General features: G+C 46.3%; 1 protein-coding gene across 3 annotated transcripts in view; it reads left to right on the top strand.

Annotated features, from left to right (window-relative positions):
• JAK1 (Janus kinase 1) overlaps positions 1-18,009 on the top strand; it is a 143,723-nt gene that overhangs the window by 111,608 nt on the left and 14,106 nt on the right. For all 3 annotated transcript variants that reach the window (XM_082356600.1, XM_082356602.1, XM_082356601.1), the window contains 4 exons: positions 3,177-3,334; positions 5,279-5,402; positions 7,735-7,921; positions 15,781-15,887. In XM_082356600.1, coding sequence (XP_082212726.1) covers positions 3,177-3,334; positions 5,279-5,402; positions 7,735-7,921; positions 15,781-15,887 — 576 coding nt within the window. The remainder of the gene's footprint in view (positions 1-3,176; positions 3,335-5,278; positions 5,403-7,734; positions 7,922-15,780; positions 15,888-18,009) is intronic.

Here is an 18,009-nt window from a genome sequence, read left to right on the forward strand (position 1 = left end):
CAGAGGAAGGGGGTGTTCAACCTCTCTTCCTCTTTTTTTGGTATCACTTGAGGACGTGATCTAGACAGGCAGGCCAGTTTGGCAGGGGAAGTGGGAGTCCTGCCAGAATAAACATGTTTGTGTTGGGGAAGTCACGGCTGACCGCACATGGGGAGGACAGGTGGGTGAGTCACGGTGCTGCATGCAATGAAGGTAGTCATCTAGGGAAATACCAAGTTTTGCCTAAAAATTTCAAATACCTTGTTAAAATCATAACACTCAGTACTGGGAAGGAATCTGGTGATATGGTTTAGGACAGATGGTCATTCTTTTACATCTAGAGTAACTAGTCTTTTTGATATACCGTTTGGGAAAGCAATTTGGTAAACATGTGTTAAAAACCTTGAAAGTATCTATATATCCCTCCATACAGGAAATGAGGACCTGTCTTCTAGAAACAATGAGAGATGCAGGCAGTGGTCTATGAATGAGAATGTTTATCCCAGCAGTATTTACAGTGTCAAAATACTGAAACTAACCTGCATATATGATAATAGGAAAACGAGAGAATAAAACACAACTCATCTGAGTAGTAGAATATTATGTAAACAAATTGCCGAATTAAAAAAATATCCGGAAAAATGCTTCATAAATGGAAGAAAGCAGAATATAAAACTATTGGTAGAATGGAACCAATTTTGTTAAAAAAAATTATGCACATACATACACATGCTCTTAGAAAAATAATCAAATATTAACAACTGTTTGTTTATGATGGGATTATGAATGATTTTAATTTTTAATTCTCCCCATCCTCCCCATTTTTTTAAACAATAAAGATACATTGATTTCGTTAGAAAACTGTAGTAAAAATGTGAAGGAAGTAGAAGAAGAGCCCAGATAGACGTTAGTGGAGAGATGGGAAATGGTGGGAGGGAGAAAATAAAAATAAATGCTATTTATTCAGCATATTATAGATCTTAAGTCATGTTATATGATGTGTCTGCAGTATCTTATTTAGTCCTTACAAAGACCTTAAGATTATCAGGATTTTGGCTCCACTTCCAGGGGGGAATCTGAGACTTAGGGAGAGGTGTAGAAGCTTGCACAGGGGCAGCTCCAGCCTGTACTGCTTTGGTTTCCACGATGTTCTCTTCCCCAGGGACTCTGTAGTGAGGGAGAGGTTGACCCATTTGTGTTCTGGCTGTCCAACATGGCCAAACCCTGGAGACGCGTGGCAGAGGAGGAGGAACTGCAGCCAGCTGATGCAAGCTTTGTTGAGCCTGCTCCATCTGTCCTGGCTGACAGAGTCAAGTCTGGCACCCAGATGGTGCACCTGTCGTCTAAGTCAGGGCTCACCCTGGCCACAGGGGCTGGCAGCTCTGTGCCCAACTACAGTGCTGTGCAGAGAGCAGGGGGAAGGCAAGAAGAAATCGATACCTGATCTCCTCATTACCTTGTTTTCCTTTACAAATACTAGCCCTGCTGTGTGCCAGGTATTTCCTATCGTAAAGGCTTTATGAATACCAACTCTTTTCATTTTCATATCGACCCTATGAGGTGGGTATATTGTTATCCCCATTTTACAGAGGAGGAAACTGAGGCACAAAGAAGTTAAGTAACTTGTCCAAGGTCATACAGCTATTACATTAAGTTATTTGAAATTGCCAATATTTGACAATTTTTGATGAATAAAAATGATGATTATATATGCTTAAATGTAATAGCAAGTAGAGATACGGAGGTTTGAACCCAGATAAGCTGGCTCCTGAACCTGTGGGTTAACACTATGCGATGCTTTTTCTTATTTATCTCACTCCTCCATCCCTTCCCAGCCATGGCATTTCCAAGCAGTACTTTGGTTGCTGGTCTTTCAGGAGGGCATGATGCTGCCATGTTATCAGATCATATCTTGATTTATCTCTTCTCTCTGCATCTTCTTGACATCTCCCCTTTCTATTCAGACTTCCGCTTTCAGAGAACTTAAGTGCTTACGTACTTCCGTTTGTATGTGACTGGGTGAAGGGCTGCCCAAGACATACCATCTTGAATTTGCTCTTTGGGGCTCTGCAGGGAGATGCCAGGTCACACCCGAAAGGAAGCACACTTAGCACAGAGCCTCCTTCCTGAATCGCCATCCCTATGGTAGCCCTCCCTGCCCTCTCTTGGCCTCCTTGGCTCACAACCCCAAAGCACCCTTCCTTTGGCATCATAGCTAACTCTCATTATAAGCCCCTTACCTCCATTCTGTCTGGTTGCATATATACACCCCTCCCCCCTTCACTGGTCTTCTTGCCTCTGTCTGCTTTTCTCTGCCACCAGCCTCTTCTTTCTCCAGTGCTAAGGAAAGAGTCGTATACTCAAGTGTCATTTTACCCTTCTCTGAAGGCTCAGGTGTTTGTTAATATTTTTGTGAGACAAAGCTCTCAGTCATGGCTTTACAAACCTTCCTTCATCAGATGTTCCTGGTTGACCCCGCAGCTCCTCTCACATGGTCATCTCTGCTCAGGGTTATAAGATCAAGACAAAACCCCACCTGTCTTCACCTCCAAACGTTTTTCTTCCTTTTGTGGAAACTCCCTCCCTCCTCCTCTTCTCTTTTGCCTTTGCCTCTCCCACTTTGAGTAAGACTCTCTGCCTCCTCCAGACCCTCAGAGGTTCCTGGATTTAATCTAGAAACCTCATCACTGTGTCTGGGACCATTCCTGAACTAAAATCCAGGAGTTTCACCTTCTAGACCAACTCTGGATGAGATGCAACACCTGTGCCTCTGTTTCTTTTTCTATAACTAGGAATAATGTGTAGTGCCAGGACCAGGGTGCCATCTGTACACTATGCTCCCCCCACCTCTACTTTTATACCTCTGCCACCTTGATTCAGGCTTCCTCTTCCATCTGGACCGGGTGGCAGCTTCTCCTCAGTCTCCTGCCTGCCACAGTTGCCTGCGTGCCCCCCCCCCCACCCCCACTGTTCCTCAATCTGATAAAAGTTTTGAGGAAAGAGATGAAAGAGTGTGGTGAACAGAGTTATATGTAACTGCAAGGGGTGCAGTTACTATCGACAAAAAGAGCTTCCCTTTGGGGTCGTGCATTCTTCATTGTGTTAAATATCTTCTCACTGTGTACCTCCCCAGAGAGTCAGCTGCTTAAGATGGTAGGCACGTGTTGTAACCATGGGCATTTCTACTCTCTCGCCAGGAACTGAAGCTCTCTTCCCATGAGGAGGCCTTGTCCTTTGTGTCCCTCGTGGACGGCTACTTCCGGCTCACAGCAGATGCCCATCATTACCTCTGCACCGACGTGGCTCCCCCGTTGATCGTCCACAACATACAGAATGGCTGTCACGGTCCAATCTGGTTGGTTCGAAAACATTTTCAGTTGCCTTTGGTGTGAAAAGAACCCACGTGTTAGTGATGGGGAGCGTGTCCTTCTCAGGCATGGGCGTCATCAGGTGTTGATGCTTAATACTTACTTGGTGCCCTTTTCCATCCCTGCTGTCCTGGTCAGGCCTTCCTGTCATTTCTTACCTTGGTCCTTGCAGCAGCCCCTCACCTCTTCTCCCTTCCTTGGGTGTCCTCATAGTTGAACCCCTCACCTCTCCACAGCTGACCAAGAAGTGCTACACTTCCTAGCCCCTTACTGTGCCAAACGCTCTGGGCGATTCAAGAAAGACAGGGCACAGGTCTCAACAGCAGACGGTGTAGGAAGTAACAGAATCCCGAGTCAGAGTGTCCTCCAGTGCCAGAAGGCCCAGTGAAGGTGACCAAGCCTTAGAGCCGGGAGGGGCTTTGCTGGGTACCTCGTCCCACCTGCATCTCAGACACCTCCGGTGATGGGGTACTTAGTGCTTCACTTGGCAGCGAGTAGCTTATAGCTCTGACAGTTACAGACATGTGTACCTTCCTCATAGGGAGTTGAAGTCTGCCTCCCTGTAACTCTGTCTGCTCATCTGAGTTCCGCCTTTTGAAGCAACAGGGATTCAGTTTGCTTCCTCTTGCGTGTGACCATCCTTCAGGCAAAGGAAAACAGCTGCTGTGTTTCTTCTGAGTCTCTCTTCCAGACCGAAATATATCTGTGGAAGCATCTCATCAGCCACCTTTCACATGAAGCGGTTCCCACCTTCTTCCCGATCCCAGTTGCCTTGTGGACAGGCAGTTTGTCAGTGGTGTGGTCCCTGGCCTGAAGAGGCTCACAGACTCACGGGGAGACAGACACACCAAGACTGCAGAGCAAGGGTTGAGCTTTATAATAAAGCCTGTCCCTCAAATATGCCAACTGTAGGTAGGCTTCAGGGCCTTGGCACTTGCTTTTCCCCTTGGTCTGGAAAACCCTCCCTCCAGAATCTCAGCAGTCACCGCTTCCTTCAGGTGTCACTCAGGTATCACCTAATTGGTGAAGTCCTCCCCGAGCACCTTATGTAAAACAATGACACCTCTTCCCCTCTGCTCCCCACACTCCCTGACCCCTTCACTCTGCTCTGTTTGTCTTCAGCGGCGTTGATTACCTCCTCACATATTAAGTTTATGTACATGTCCCTTTGTTTCTTGTCTGCCTACCCTCACCGCCCAGCGACCAGGGAGCCATTGGTCTCCGCCTTTCTCTAACACATGCTGACCACACAGCCCTCTTTTACCAACACTCAGTGAGCAGAACTCACTGGGTGTAGTAACGTCATATGTGGGTTTATTTAGCAGCTGTTTGCTCATTGCCCTCTGTGTGCTGGACTTGTTAGTCCTGGGGACACGGGAGTGTAGGACAGGCATGCGCTCTCCTCACAGCTTTCTGAGCCTCCTTGATTTCTTTATTCAGTGTTGATTACTCAGTTATTCACTTCTTTATTGAGAACTGTGAGCCAGGCGTGCTCTGCTTATTGGGGATGCAGCAATAGACAGAACAGCTCCAAGTCCCCGCTGTCCTGAGGCTCCTGTTCTAGCTGTGCTGCTTGGGGTCGTGGGGAGAGACCCCTAGCGCTGCATCACGGGCAGCTCTGCCTCCTCAGCCTTGGGGGGGCTCTTCTGGCTAGAGTGGAAGCGGCGTGTGTGGGGAAGTCGGGGACAAGCTGGCTCAGTGCCCGGGATAGCAGGCTGAGCCCCCTTCTCGACTTTGGAGACCTGATCTGTTTTGAGGCTCCTCAGCATCTCCGCCTGCCTCATGTCTCATATCGGAGAGGACGCTAGGACCCAGGACAGGTACTGTGAGCGGCCGTCAGACTTGAGGCAGCTCAAGGAAGTGGACATCCCATGGGGTTTAGAGTGCTTCTGTTTGGGGTGAGCTTTCTCTCTTTGCCTCTCTCCCTGTAGCACAGAATATGCCATCAATAAGTTGCGGCAAGAAGGAAGCGAGGAGGGAATGTACGTGCTGCGGTGGAGCTGCACCGACTTCGACAACATCCTCATGACCGTCACTTGCTTTGAAAAGTCTGAGGTCAGTCAAGACCGCTGGCTGGGGCCAGCCCATGTGGCCAGAGGGTGTCAGTGCAGCCTCTCATCCAGGAGGACCACCCTTGGGGGATGGGGGTAGAAAAGCCTGGGGCTCTGAGAAAATCCCCAGCAGTTCTGACAGGGACAGCCTGCGCCTCAAAGGAGCCCCTTCCCAGGCAGCCAGACCCCCTACCCTTTCGTCCTTATGGCCCTTTCTTCCTTCCTGCAAGGGACCCATGGCAGGGGTCCCTGTGCTCTGGAAGGTGGAACGTGACCAGAAAACCAGCTCACACAAAACACTCGGTGGTTTAGGGTGGTTTATTTTTACACTCGGTGCCAAGACCATCCCAGACCCAGAGCTGTGTCTGGGCATTCACTGGTACAAACTAGCACCAATGAGGCCTGTTGGCAACCTGGCCTAATACAGTTGTCCCCCGATGGTAGCTGCGGACCTTTTAACAGACAAATTACTGACATGTGTTTTGACAGGATGTCTGTTAGTGACTCAGGTGTGGTTGGAAGCTGGGAATGATGTGAGAGAAATCCTGAAGCCAAATTGCTAACTTGGCCTCACTAGACCACAGTGCTTTGTTATTCATGTAATTTTTTAAAACACAAGAAATGGGCTGTTTTTTTAAATTAATCTATTTATTTATTTATTTATTTTGGCTGCATTGGGTCTTCGCTGCTGCTTGCGGACCCTCTCCAGTTGTGGTGAGCGGGGGCTGCTCTTCGCTGTGGTGCACGGGCTTCTCATTGCGGTGGCTTCTCTTGTTGTGGAGCACGGGCTCTAGGCGTGTGGGCTTCAGTAGTTGTGGCACGCGGACTCAGTAGTTGTGGCTCACGGGCTCTAGAGCGCAGGCTCAGTAGTTGTGGCACACGGGCCTAGTTGCTCTGCGGCATGTGGGATCCTCCCAGACCAGGGATCGAACCTGTGTCACCTGCATTGGCAGGTGGGTTCCTAACCACTGGGCCACCAGGGAAGTCCTGGACTATTTTAAAAGACAGAGTTTTACAGAATTAGTCCAAATAAATACAGTAGTGTTGCGTGGGTTCACCATGAACTGGGAGAATTGGGGCAGGGGAGGGGCTGCAAGATGAGAGTCAGCACGTTAGCATATTGCAGACCTCAGATACCGGAAGGAAGAGTACTAGAGAATCCCTGGGGCTGGACTCAGTCAAGAGTGGAAGAGGAAATGGCAGAAGGAGCCCAGTGCTGCCAAGAGTCATGGGTGAAGTCTGTAGGGGCCACTGCTCGCCTGGGGTGCTCCTGTACAGCTCAGCCTCGTGGCTGATACGGGTGCAGTGGTTCAGCACTTGGCAGGCCTGTTGCCTTGACAGGATCCCTTTCTTCTGCATTCCATCAGTCTTTGGAGGAAATTTAATATTTTTATCACAGATGTGAGCATGAGACGGCCCAGCCACCTTTTGAGGTGGAATTGACCTGTGCTGTACCGAGAATGTCAGTGATTCAGTAACGTAGTCTACCTGGTGTCAGATTACCTGGGGAAAACAGGAACCATAGATAGGATTACTCCTACTATTTATTTTAGCTCACCAGACACTGTGCTAAGCTCTTCTCCTGTATATTCTCATTTAAGCCTTACACTAGCCCCATGAGATGAGGTTCTATTATCCCCATTGAACAGATGAAGAAACTGAGGCATTAAGATTTTAAATATCTTGTCTTAGTTTACAGCATAAGTAGATCTTTCTGGACCTCATTCTTAACCACTAAAATAGTTCCCTTTGTACAGAAGTTGTCATGAAGGAAAACTTCTGCTTATACTTCCTCTATGGGGCACCATACAACTCGGAAGCCAGACTAGACAGCTGTCTGCCACCTCCCAGGAGGTTCTTGGAAGAGCTCAGTTTGAGGGAGTTCCTGGATAAATTTTGCTATAGTACTTATTATTTCATGCATAATATGTGCTAACCTTTATAAAAGTGCTTACTAACTTTTTTATACGCGCCCTGCCATATAATCTTAGCAACAGTTCTATGAGGTTGGTGTTTTCATGAAGTTCATCTTAAGTGCCAAAATGAAGTGATTCTCTTGTAGAAATCACTGCTGTTAGGTTGTCTCCTTGGTGTTAACTCCCTTTTATCAGTGCCTTCTCCTGGATCTCCTTTGTTAGTTATTATTTCATTTACTTATAATAAGCTTTTTTATTAGTGAATAATTTTAGTTTTACAGAAACATTACAGAGATAGTACAGAGTTTCTGTATGCCCTCTACCCAGCTTCTCCTGTTGTTAACATCATACATACCCATGAGAGATTTGCTTGAGCCCTTTTTAAAACAAATCCTTTCTGATTATTTTCTTGAATGGCAGTTGCTGGGTGTCCAGAAGCAGTTCAAGAACTTTCAAATTGAGGTGCAGAAGGGCCGCTACAGCCTGCATGGCTCGGACCGCAGCTTCCCCAGCCTTGGAGACCTCATGAGCCACCTGAAGAAGCAGATCCTGCGCACGGACAACATCAGCTTTGTGCTGAAGCGCTGCTGCCAGCCCAAGCCCCGAGGTAAGTCTCTTCAAGCCAGAGCCAGGCTGCATCCCCTCGTGATGCTCTGAGACCCAGATCAAACAGAAGATGCTGGGTGCTTTGAAGAAAGTGGTCTTTCCCGCATAGTTTCTAGGTGTTTTTCATTAAGTTTTGTTACAAGTCTGTCTCTGACTCACATCCCACTCCTCAGGTGTCAGCATTTTCTATAGAAAAGACATACACCTTTTCTCAGTATCTCAATTAAGCTGCCGAAAGAGGCATGTTTAGGATTAGTAAGCAGACATTTACTTCTTTCTTCCTTTTGATAAAATGTCTTAAGTTCCCCTGTCAGTGGTTTATCTGTCTGAGAGATGATCCTGGCACATCTTCTGTGGGCCAAGAACTATGGTAGATGCATAGAGTCAGAAATGCATGAGACTCAGTCCCTGCGCCCCAAGGGTTTCCAGCCTAATACAGAAAATGTTACAGGTAAATGAGGCCACTGTAGCGTGTGATGGGTGTTTAAATCAACATACACACACACACACGTATTAGACCCTGGGGTTGCAGAGAAGGAGATGGTCAAGATCCCTGAGTCACATAGCATGGAAGGCTACACAGAGGAGGTGGATCTTGAGCCAAGTGTTGGACAGTGAACAGGCAGTTGCCAGTTAGATAAGGGCATTCCCAGCACGCATGTGCAGGGCAAAGCAGCAGGCCAAAGCAGGGGCTGCAGAAAGGTTCTAGAGGACTAATGTGTTCAGTGAAGTCAGAAAGAAGGGAGAGGGGAGACTGAGAGGGCAGAGATTTGGGATCATGGGAGGCCTTGGATGCCATGCCAAGGAGCTGGGACTTTATTGTGCAGGCAGTGGGGAGCCATGGGTGGATCACAGAGTAAATTGGATAGGAGAGGTGAGGAACTTGGCTGCTCTTTTTTTTTTTTTTTTTTTTAAATTGAAGTATAGTTGATTTACGGTGTTGTGTTAGCTTCTGGTGTACAGCAAAGTTATTCTCATATATATACATATACACACACATACATATATATATTTTCAGATTCTTTTCCATTATAGTTTATTACAAGATATTGAGTATAGTTCCCTGTGATATACAGTAGGACCTTGTTGTTTATCTATTTTGTATGTAGTAGTTTGTATTTGCTAATCCCAAACTTTTAATTTATCCCTCCCTGCACTCCCTTTCCTTTTTGGTAACCATAAGTTTGTTTTCTACGTCTATGAGTCTGTTTCTGTTTTGTAAATAAGTTCATTTGTATCATTTTTTTAGATTCCGTATATAAGTGGTATCATATGATTTTTCTCTTTCTCTGTCTGACTTCACTTAGTATGATAATCTCTAAGTTCATCCACATTGCTGCAAATGGCATTATTTCTTTCTTTGTTTATGGCTGAGTAATATTCCATTGTGTATGTGTGTGTATGTATTGTGTGTGTGTATATATCACATCTTCTTTATCTATTCCCCTGTCAATGGACATTTAGGTTGCTTCCATGTCTTGGCTACTGTAAATAGTGCTGCTAGGAACATTGGGGGTGCATGTATCTTTTCAAATTAGAGTTCTCTCCGGATATGTGCCAGGAGTGGGATTACTGGATCATATGATAACTCTTGTTTTTAGATTTTTAAGGAATCTTCATACTGTTTTCCATAGTGGCTGCAACATTTACATTCCCACCAACAGTGTAAGAGGGTTCCCTTTTTTTCACACTTTCTCCAGCATTTATTATTTGTATTATTACTTTTTGATGATAGCCATTCTGACTGGTGTGAGGTGATACCTCGTTGTAGTTTGATTTGCATTTCTCTAATAATTAACGATGTTGAGCATCTCTTAATGTGCCTATTGGCCACCTGTGTGTCTTCTTTGGAGAAATGTCTATTTCGGTCTTCTGCCTATTTTTTGATTGGGTTTTTTGTTGTTGTTACTGAGTGGTAAGAGCTGTTTATATATATTTTGGAAATTAAGCCCTTGTTGGTTGCATCATTTGCAAATATTTTCTCCCAGTCTGTAGGTTGTCTTTTCGTTTTGTTTATGGTTTCCTTTGCTGTACAAAAGCTTACAGGTTTGATTAGGTCCTATTTGTTTATTTTCGTTTTTATTTCTATTGCCTTGGTTGACTGACCTAAGAAAACATTGGTATGATTTATGTCAGAGAATGTTTTGCCTGTGTTCTCTTCTAGGAGTTTTATGGTGTCGTGTCTTATATTTAAGTCTTTAACCATTTTGAGTTTATTTTTATGTATGGTGTGAGGGAGTGTTTTAACTTCATTGATTTATATGTGGCTGTCCAGCTTTCCCAACACCACTTTGCTGAAGAGACTGTCTTTTCCCCATTGTATATTCTTGCCTCCTTTGTCAGAGATTAATTGTCCATAGGTGTCTGGGTTTACATCTGGGTTGTTTATTCTGTTCCATTGATCCATATGTCTGTTTTTGTGCCAGTACTGTGCTGTTTTGATTACTGTAGCTTTGTAGTATTGTCTGAAGTATGAGAGGGTTATGCCTCCACCTTCTTTTTCCTCAGGATTGCTTTGGCAATTCTGGGTCTTTTGTGGTTCCATATAAATTTTAGGATTATTTGTTCTAGTTCTGTGAAAAATGTCATGGGTAATTTGATAGGGATTGCATTAAATCTGTAGATTGTTTTGGGTAGTACGGCCATTTTAGCAATATTAATTCTTCCAATCCAAGAGCATGGGATATCTTTCCATTTTTTTGAATCATCTTCAGTTTCCTTTATCAATATTTTATAGTTCTCAGTGTGTAAATCTTTCACCTCCTTGGTCAGGTTTATTCCTAAGTATTTTTTTAATGTGATTTTAAAAGGGATTGTTTTTTAACTTTCCCTTTCTGATATTTCATTGTTAGTGTAAAGAAGTGCAACCAATTTCTGTATGTTTATCTTGTATACTGCTACCTTGCTGAATTTGTTTATCAGTTCTAGTAGTTTTTGTGTGGAGTCTTTCAGGTTTTCTGCATATAATGAGTTTTACCTCTTACCTTCCAAGTTGGATACCTTTTATTTCTTTTTCTTGTCTGATTGCTGTGGTTAGGACTTCCAATACTATGTTGAATAGAAGTGATGAGAGTGGGCATCCTTGTCTTGTTCCAGATTTTAGCAGGAAGGCTTTCAGCTTTTCACTGTTGAGTATTATATTGGCTGTGGGTCTGTCATAAGTAGCTTTTATTATGCTGAGATATGTTCCCTCTGTACCCATTTTGGTAAGAGTTTTTATCATGAATGGAGATTGAATTTTATCAAATGCTTTTTCTGCATCTGTTGAGATGATCATGTGGTTTTTGTCTTTTCTTTTGTTGATGTGGTGTATCACATAGATTGATTTGTGTTTGTTGAACCATTCTTGTCCTTCTGGGATGAGTCCAACTTGATCATGGGGTGTGATCCTTTTATGTGTTGCTGGATTACATTTGCTAATATTTTGTTGAGGATTTTTGCATCTATATTCATCAAAGATAATGGCCTGTAATTTCTTTTTTGGTGGTGTCTTTGTCTGGTTTTGGTATCAGGGTGATGGTGGCTTCATAGAATGACTTTGGGAGTGTTCCCTCCTCTTCAGTCTTTCGGAAGAGTTTGAGAAGGATCGGTATAAGTTCTTCTTTGTATGTTTGGTAGAATTCCCCAGTGATTAGCTACTCTTTTTTAAGCCCCACCAACAGTGTCATTGATGTCCTGCAGGTGGATTCATCACCTCTTAGAATGTGAGAACTGGAAGGACACGTAGGGGTCACCTGATCAAGGGTCCCATCTTATAGAAGAGAAAACTGAGGCGTGGAGAAGTGAAGTGGGCCTCATTGAAGGCCAAGGTCAAAGGGGTTTGAGTGCCAGGTCTTCCCCCAGTGTCAGATACTGGTGGGGTTTTTTTTTTTTTTAATTAATTTATTTATTTATTTTTGGATGTGTTGGGTCTTAGTTTCTGTTCAAGGGCTTTCTCCAGTTGCGGAGAGCAGGGGCCACTCTTCATCGCGGTGCGCGGGCCTCTCACTGTCGCGGCCTCTCTGGTTGCGGAGCACAGGCTCCAGACGTGCAGGCTCAGTAGTTGTGGCTCACGGGCCTAGCCGCTCCGCGGCATGTGGGATCTTCCCGGACCGGGGCACGAACCCGTGTCCCCTGCATTGGCAGGCAGACTCTCAACCACTGCGCCACCAGGGAAGCCCCTGGTGGGGTTTTTTGATGTTTCTCTGCCACAAGGTACTGCCCTCCACATGTCAGATCCTTCCCTTAGAAGAAGTCAGGCCTCAAGGAAAGGGCAGCGCAGTTGCTCCTGAGGCCCTGGCAAGTGTGGTCGAAGATACTCTGAGGAGACTGTCTTATAACAGAATGCATCTGTGAGTCTTTATGACAGGGGTGGGCAGAAGAAGCAACACCAGCACAAAAAGGGGCCTGGGTTCTTGATGTTTGAATCACTTTCTGGTCTCCCAGTAAGACACTGTCACTGAACTTGGTGAAAGAGGAAAGACTTTGTGTTCTTGTTGCTCAGATAGGGTTTCCTGCCAGCCTTGGGGAGTAACTGCAGCCTTTGTTTTTGTGCTTGAAGATATTCTGCAAAGGTAAAAACACATCTGCCACTTGGCTGTGAGACCTCAGAGTGCACTATAACCTTAGAGCCCACCAGCCCCATTTACTCACATCATCTCTCCTTCCAGATATTAGAGGCGGTTTTTACTTTCCTAGGGATTAGTGGGCTCTGGGTGAAGCTTAGGAAATGGAGAACAGCAGCCACAGGAAGCGGGAAGGTAGCAGCAGTTCAGAGACGGGGATGTGATTTCTGTGCTGGGATTAGCTGGGGAGGTTTCTGGTGTAGATGCCACCCCTGCTGGCCCAGAGCTGAAAACCAGTGGCTGTGGTGGGAGAAGCACAGGAACAGAATTGAACCCTTCTCACACGGCTTCTGTTGAGGCTCCTGGAACTCTGCACTGAATGTGTTCAGTGTTTGTCTCTCCACTTGATTATAAACTCTTAAGACAGGATCTGGGTCTCACCACGATGATTCATAGGAAGTGCAGTGCCCAGCACAGAATGGGTGCTCACTAATGTCTGTTGAGTGAATAATTACAGCAGTAGCTACCGTATTGGTGGGTACCTGCTAGTCCCAAGCAGTTTATGTGCATATTTGCATTAAAAAAAAATCTGCACAATAGCTCTTTGTAGCTATTATAAAAATGAGGAAACTGAGGATCAGAGATGTTCACTGACTTGCTCAAAACCACACAGATGGTAGTATCACTAGTAGTTACAGTAAAAGTAGCAGTAAAAAAAAAAAACAAAAAGAAAAAGAAAAAAAAAAAGAGTAGCAGTAACTAATAATGATGATCATGATGGCTACTATCATGTGAGTAATTCTTAAATTTGCCAGGCACTGTTTGAGGTTCTTTCATGTTTTAAGTTATTTAATCCTCAGAACAATCCAGAGTATGTTGTTATCCATTATACTTATCCAAGATCACTTAGGTAGTTAGAGGAAGCATGGGGATTTGAACTCACGTCTTCTGACCCCAACTCTTTCCCCTACATAACACTCTGCAAAGTTACAGGTGCAGTCATCAGCCCAAGACTCCGGGGTGAGGGTCAGTTCTCCTGACCCTGGGGATAAGGGTGCTGTGGATGGGAGAGCAAGACTAAGCCCTGTGTGTGCGGCTTTTTCACATAGGCCCTCAGAAGCCCTCTGTCTTCCCTCACCTGCAAATTAGAGAAGTGGTGAAATCATGAAAACTAAAGGGAATGCCATTTTGGGTTCCTCAGTGCCTCGGCCCTTCTGAGCACAGGCTTCTGATGGCCGGACCCCAACCTGGGTTTCACACTTGAAAAAGCAACCAAGAAACTCCTCATGGAATAAATAAAAAGGAGGTGGCCACTCAGAGTGGGTGTGACAGTCAAGAAAGTCCACATCTCTTGTGCATTGCCCAGCCCCACTGCCCTTCTCCAAATCTGAGGGTGACCATGTTAAGAAGGAGATAGAGGCCCACAGGACCTACTGACCAGTTGCCACTGATCCTCTCATGTCCTCATTCATGGAGTCAAGCTTGGAGCTTGATTTCTACACTGTCCAGCTCTGACACTGAGGACTGCTGTAGATTATTGCCAAGGCTTCAGGAACCGGCTGGTACGGCAAGGATGACGGTGCTAACAGATGTAACACTGGTCACAGTCACAGTGGCTGCTGGTTATGGGGCAGTCACCTCACACCAGGGACTGAAGTGAGCCCTTCACGTGCGTCATCTCGTTTATCCCTCACAGCAGTCCAACAAGGGGCATGACTGTGTCCCCCATTTTTCTAGTGAGGAAACAGATTTCATGGAGGTTTAACAGCTTTCCCCGCTCACACAGTTGACCCTAGTGCCATGTTTCCTGAAGTGGCCATGCAAATAATCAGCCCATAAATGGTCCCTGTTCCCATCCTCCTGATTTCCTCGATGGCTCTATTGCCCAGACCCTTCCCTGCGGGCACCATTCAAGTGACCCTTTCTTGATGTCTTTTCTCCATCAGGGCAGTCCTGAGTTGCCTGTTTGAACCTGATTTTACCCAGGTAACAGGGTGGAGTCAGGATAACAGAATGAAAGAGAGGAGACTCTGAAAAAGGGAGTACCAGGATATGATAACAAGGGAGTCTGTATCGGAACCAGTTTTTGGCTCCCAGATTTGTACCCCCCACTAGGGCCAGGCATGCTGTCTGTGGAGGTAAGAGACTGGAGCCAGCCCTGAATGCAGCATGAATCCTAAGCCTGACTGTGGGCAAATGGTTTAATGGCTCTGAATCTGTTTTTCTGATCTATAAAAGGGGATAAGTGTATCTCATAGGATTGTCATAAGGACAAAGGAGCTAATGTGTATAAAGCTCTTTAGGACAGTGCCTGGCACAGAGAAAGCAGTCAGAAAATATGAGCTGAAAAAAACAAAAGAAAAACCCTGCCTTGCAGGGTAGTGAGGATTTGAGTCACTTGGCTCACTGTAGGGACCCGGTACTCGCAGCTAGTGAATGAACACATAAGAACCTTCAGGGGCTCCTAGAATACTCGCACTACTAGTTCGAATCTGGAAGGTGCTTTCTTCCCTCATGATAGCCTTGGAGCTTGCAGTGGCTCCATGGTGGGAAGGCAGCTTCCGTGGATTATAAATTCCCAGTTAGCCACCTGTGCTGACTCTGCTCGGCAGATTTTGTAATGGGTTTGGTTTGCTGTTTGAATCAGTAGAATCTAGGGGATGGTCTGCTCAAAATCTGTACATTCAGCCAGGATTTAGTAAGTGCCTCCTTGTTGTCAGGTGCTGCTGGGAGCCCAGAGAGGCTCAGGCGTGACCTTCTTTTGGGGTCACCCGCCCTGTTCCTCACAAAACCTGTGTTTTTCACCCCCCAGTTTTGGTTCCCGTCACTCCCAAAGTGCTTCCTCCATCCTTAGCTCTCATCCTTCAGCCCACACCCTGATTATTCATTTACACATTTAACAAGTATTTATTGAGTGCCTACTGTGTACCAGGCTGTGGAGGTAGAGCAGGAAATAAGATGGACACAGGGCCTACGTTCTTGGAGTTTCCGTTCTCAGCTTTTAACATTTCATTTCCTCCCCTGACCTCTTTTACTGGGACGGATCCTGCTGTGTCAACCCTGGAGTGCCTGTACCTGCCCTTTAAGAGTAGCTGCACAGATTTTGATTGGTTGATTATTTGTTTCGTATTGGCTCTGTTATTAGCCTGTGAGCTCCTGGAGGGTGGGAATCAAGTACTTAGTAAATATTTGTTGAATGACTGAACCAACAAATGCACAAGTATGTATTCAGCAAGCCCATGGCCCAGCAGATGTTGGCCGACTGGGACCTTAGACCTTCGCTGCTCTGCTCAGACTTCTCCTCTCTCTTCCATAGAAATCTCCAATCTGCTGGTGGCCACCAAGAAAGCCCAGGAGTGGCAGCCTGTCTACCCCATGAGCCAGCTGAGTTTTGATCGGATCCTCAAGAAAGATATTATGCAGGTGAGTCACTGCTGCAGATCCAGCCCTGGTCCTGCCTTCCCACAGCAGAAAAGCCTGGGGAATGTGGGGAGGATGAAGTCGGGTTTGGGGAGACCCTGGTGGAAAAAGAACAAGACTTCCCCTTCATAGGTACAGCTGGTCAGCCAGTTCCCTGCTGTCCATCCCAGCCTTGCTGATGCGCCCTAGAGGCTTTCTCCTTGAAAGAGCTGGGTTAGTCAAGTTATGTAGGGTTATCTAGGGTAATAGGGACCTTCCATGCCTGGTCTTCTGCAGGTAGAAGTAGATGGAGAACTTGGTGGGAATGCTGACAGGTCTCCACGGGGGAGTATGGGCTGATGACCCTCATTGTCCCAAAACATCCTGTGTGAAAAAGCACTTCTGAATTTCAGTCCTGGGCTTTCTGATGACGTTTCCAGAAGGAGCAAAGCTGGGGGCACACAGAGCACAGTGAGGGAGCAGGAGATGCACCCTGGAGGAGAACTGTCTTGAGAATCAGATCCCTCAGACCAGTGTCCCGGCCTTTGCCCAGATTCTGCAGCCTTAGGCAGGCCCAGTTTCCCTCGTAGCTGCCCTTGGGCCTTGCTAGGGTGTGCGGCCCAGGGAACCCCCACTTTCCGTTCTGCATCCACCTCCCCAGCCCCTTACACAGAGCCACACGCGGGCCGGGGAGGCTAAGGAGGCGGTGTGTCAGCAGCCTGGGAGGGAAGGAAGCCACATAGGCCTCTTACTGCCCGGCAGGGGCTGCGCCACCTTGGAGGTGTTGGAGGGGAAATCGTGGGCTCACTTGTCATTGAGGAGCCTGGCGGAGGGTGGCAAGCGTGGGGTTGCCTTGTTCATTTACTTTTTGAAGCCAGTCCCTGAAATTGTTGGGGAGGTTTTGAGGGAGTGGAAGTCCACAGCTGCAAGTGCCTCGCTTCACTTACGTAAATGCTTCACTGAGGGCCTGAGGGCCAGATCTTACTGTTCTGTCCCTCGGGTGGTTTTGAGAGCTGTGTCCAGAGATTAAAATCGCAAATCCGCAGTACCCCAGCCTCTTTTCTGCCTGGAACTTGACATGTACTTGGGGTCTTCCTTCTGTCCTTGCCCTTGAGTCTCTGGGCAGATTACCACCCTCTGCACCTCCAGCGTTCATTTAGCCAACAGTGATTGAGCAGTTGCCCATGCCAGGCATGACTGCCACCCTCGGCAGGCACACAGTCCGGTGGGCGAGGCAGACTCTCGTCTATCTTAAGCAGATAATTATACCACCGGGAGACAAGCCCTAAGTAGGGAAGTATGGCAGGATGTGGGACTGTCAGATGGTCATCCTACCTAGTCTTGGGGGGACAGCGGTGGCTTCCTGGGGGAAGTGGCATCAAAGCAGAGGATGAACAAGCGCTAGACAAAGGCAGAAGGAGCAGCATGGAGGGAGGCTGAGGTGGTACACGCAGGGGCCTCTGGGTTGCTGTGGAATCCTGACAGCACAGTACCATCCATGACTTGGCCCTGGAATAAGCACCCTTTCTGAGGAAGAGTAATTATTCTGAAAGCATATGGCTTTTGTGGGATGTTCTGGGAACGCAACTTCCCATAATCTTGATGTATCGCTTCATGACACATGCAGCTTTAATGAATAGTCACAGGACCTTGCCAGGATATAGTAGACAGGGCGGATGTATCACCATTCTGCTATGACAGATGACAAATGGTGGTGTTTGTGCAAATTCATATACCCAATTAACGATTGTGTACATTCTTGAGGGAGACAGAAATCAGCTGAGGGAGTCAGCCAGTGCATTTTCTGCATTTATAGGCGGTCCTAGGATAATAGAATAATAGAACTCCAAATAATAAGTTTTGTGGGGTTAATGTCAATAGCTTGACAGTGCCTGAGTTTCATGAATCACGTTTTGATTTTCAAACATTAAGAGTATTTAAGCCATAATTATTAAAGCGTAAGCTGGAAGGGCCTTAGAGACAGATCATTATATGTTCGGGGCCTTGAGCAGATGATCTCTTAGTTCTTATGCTGCTCATTTGGTTTTATTATCCCTTTTCATATGTGGGGAAACTGAGGCCTGTCCCTCCAGCCTCTGCCTCTGTCTTCACATCACCTTCCTCTGGGGATTGCTAGGGCATATGC

Source organism: Balaenoptera borealis (genome assembly GCF_965194805.1).
Source record: "Balaenoptera borealis genome assembly, chromosome: 1".
In the NCBI taxonomy this organism is placed as follows: Eukaryota; Metazoa; Chordata; class Mammalia; order Artiodactyla; family Balaenopteridae; genus Balaenoptera; species Balaenoptera borealis.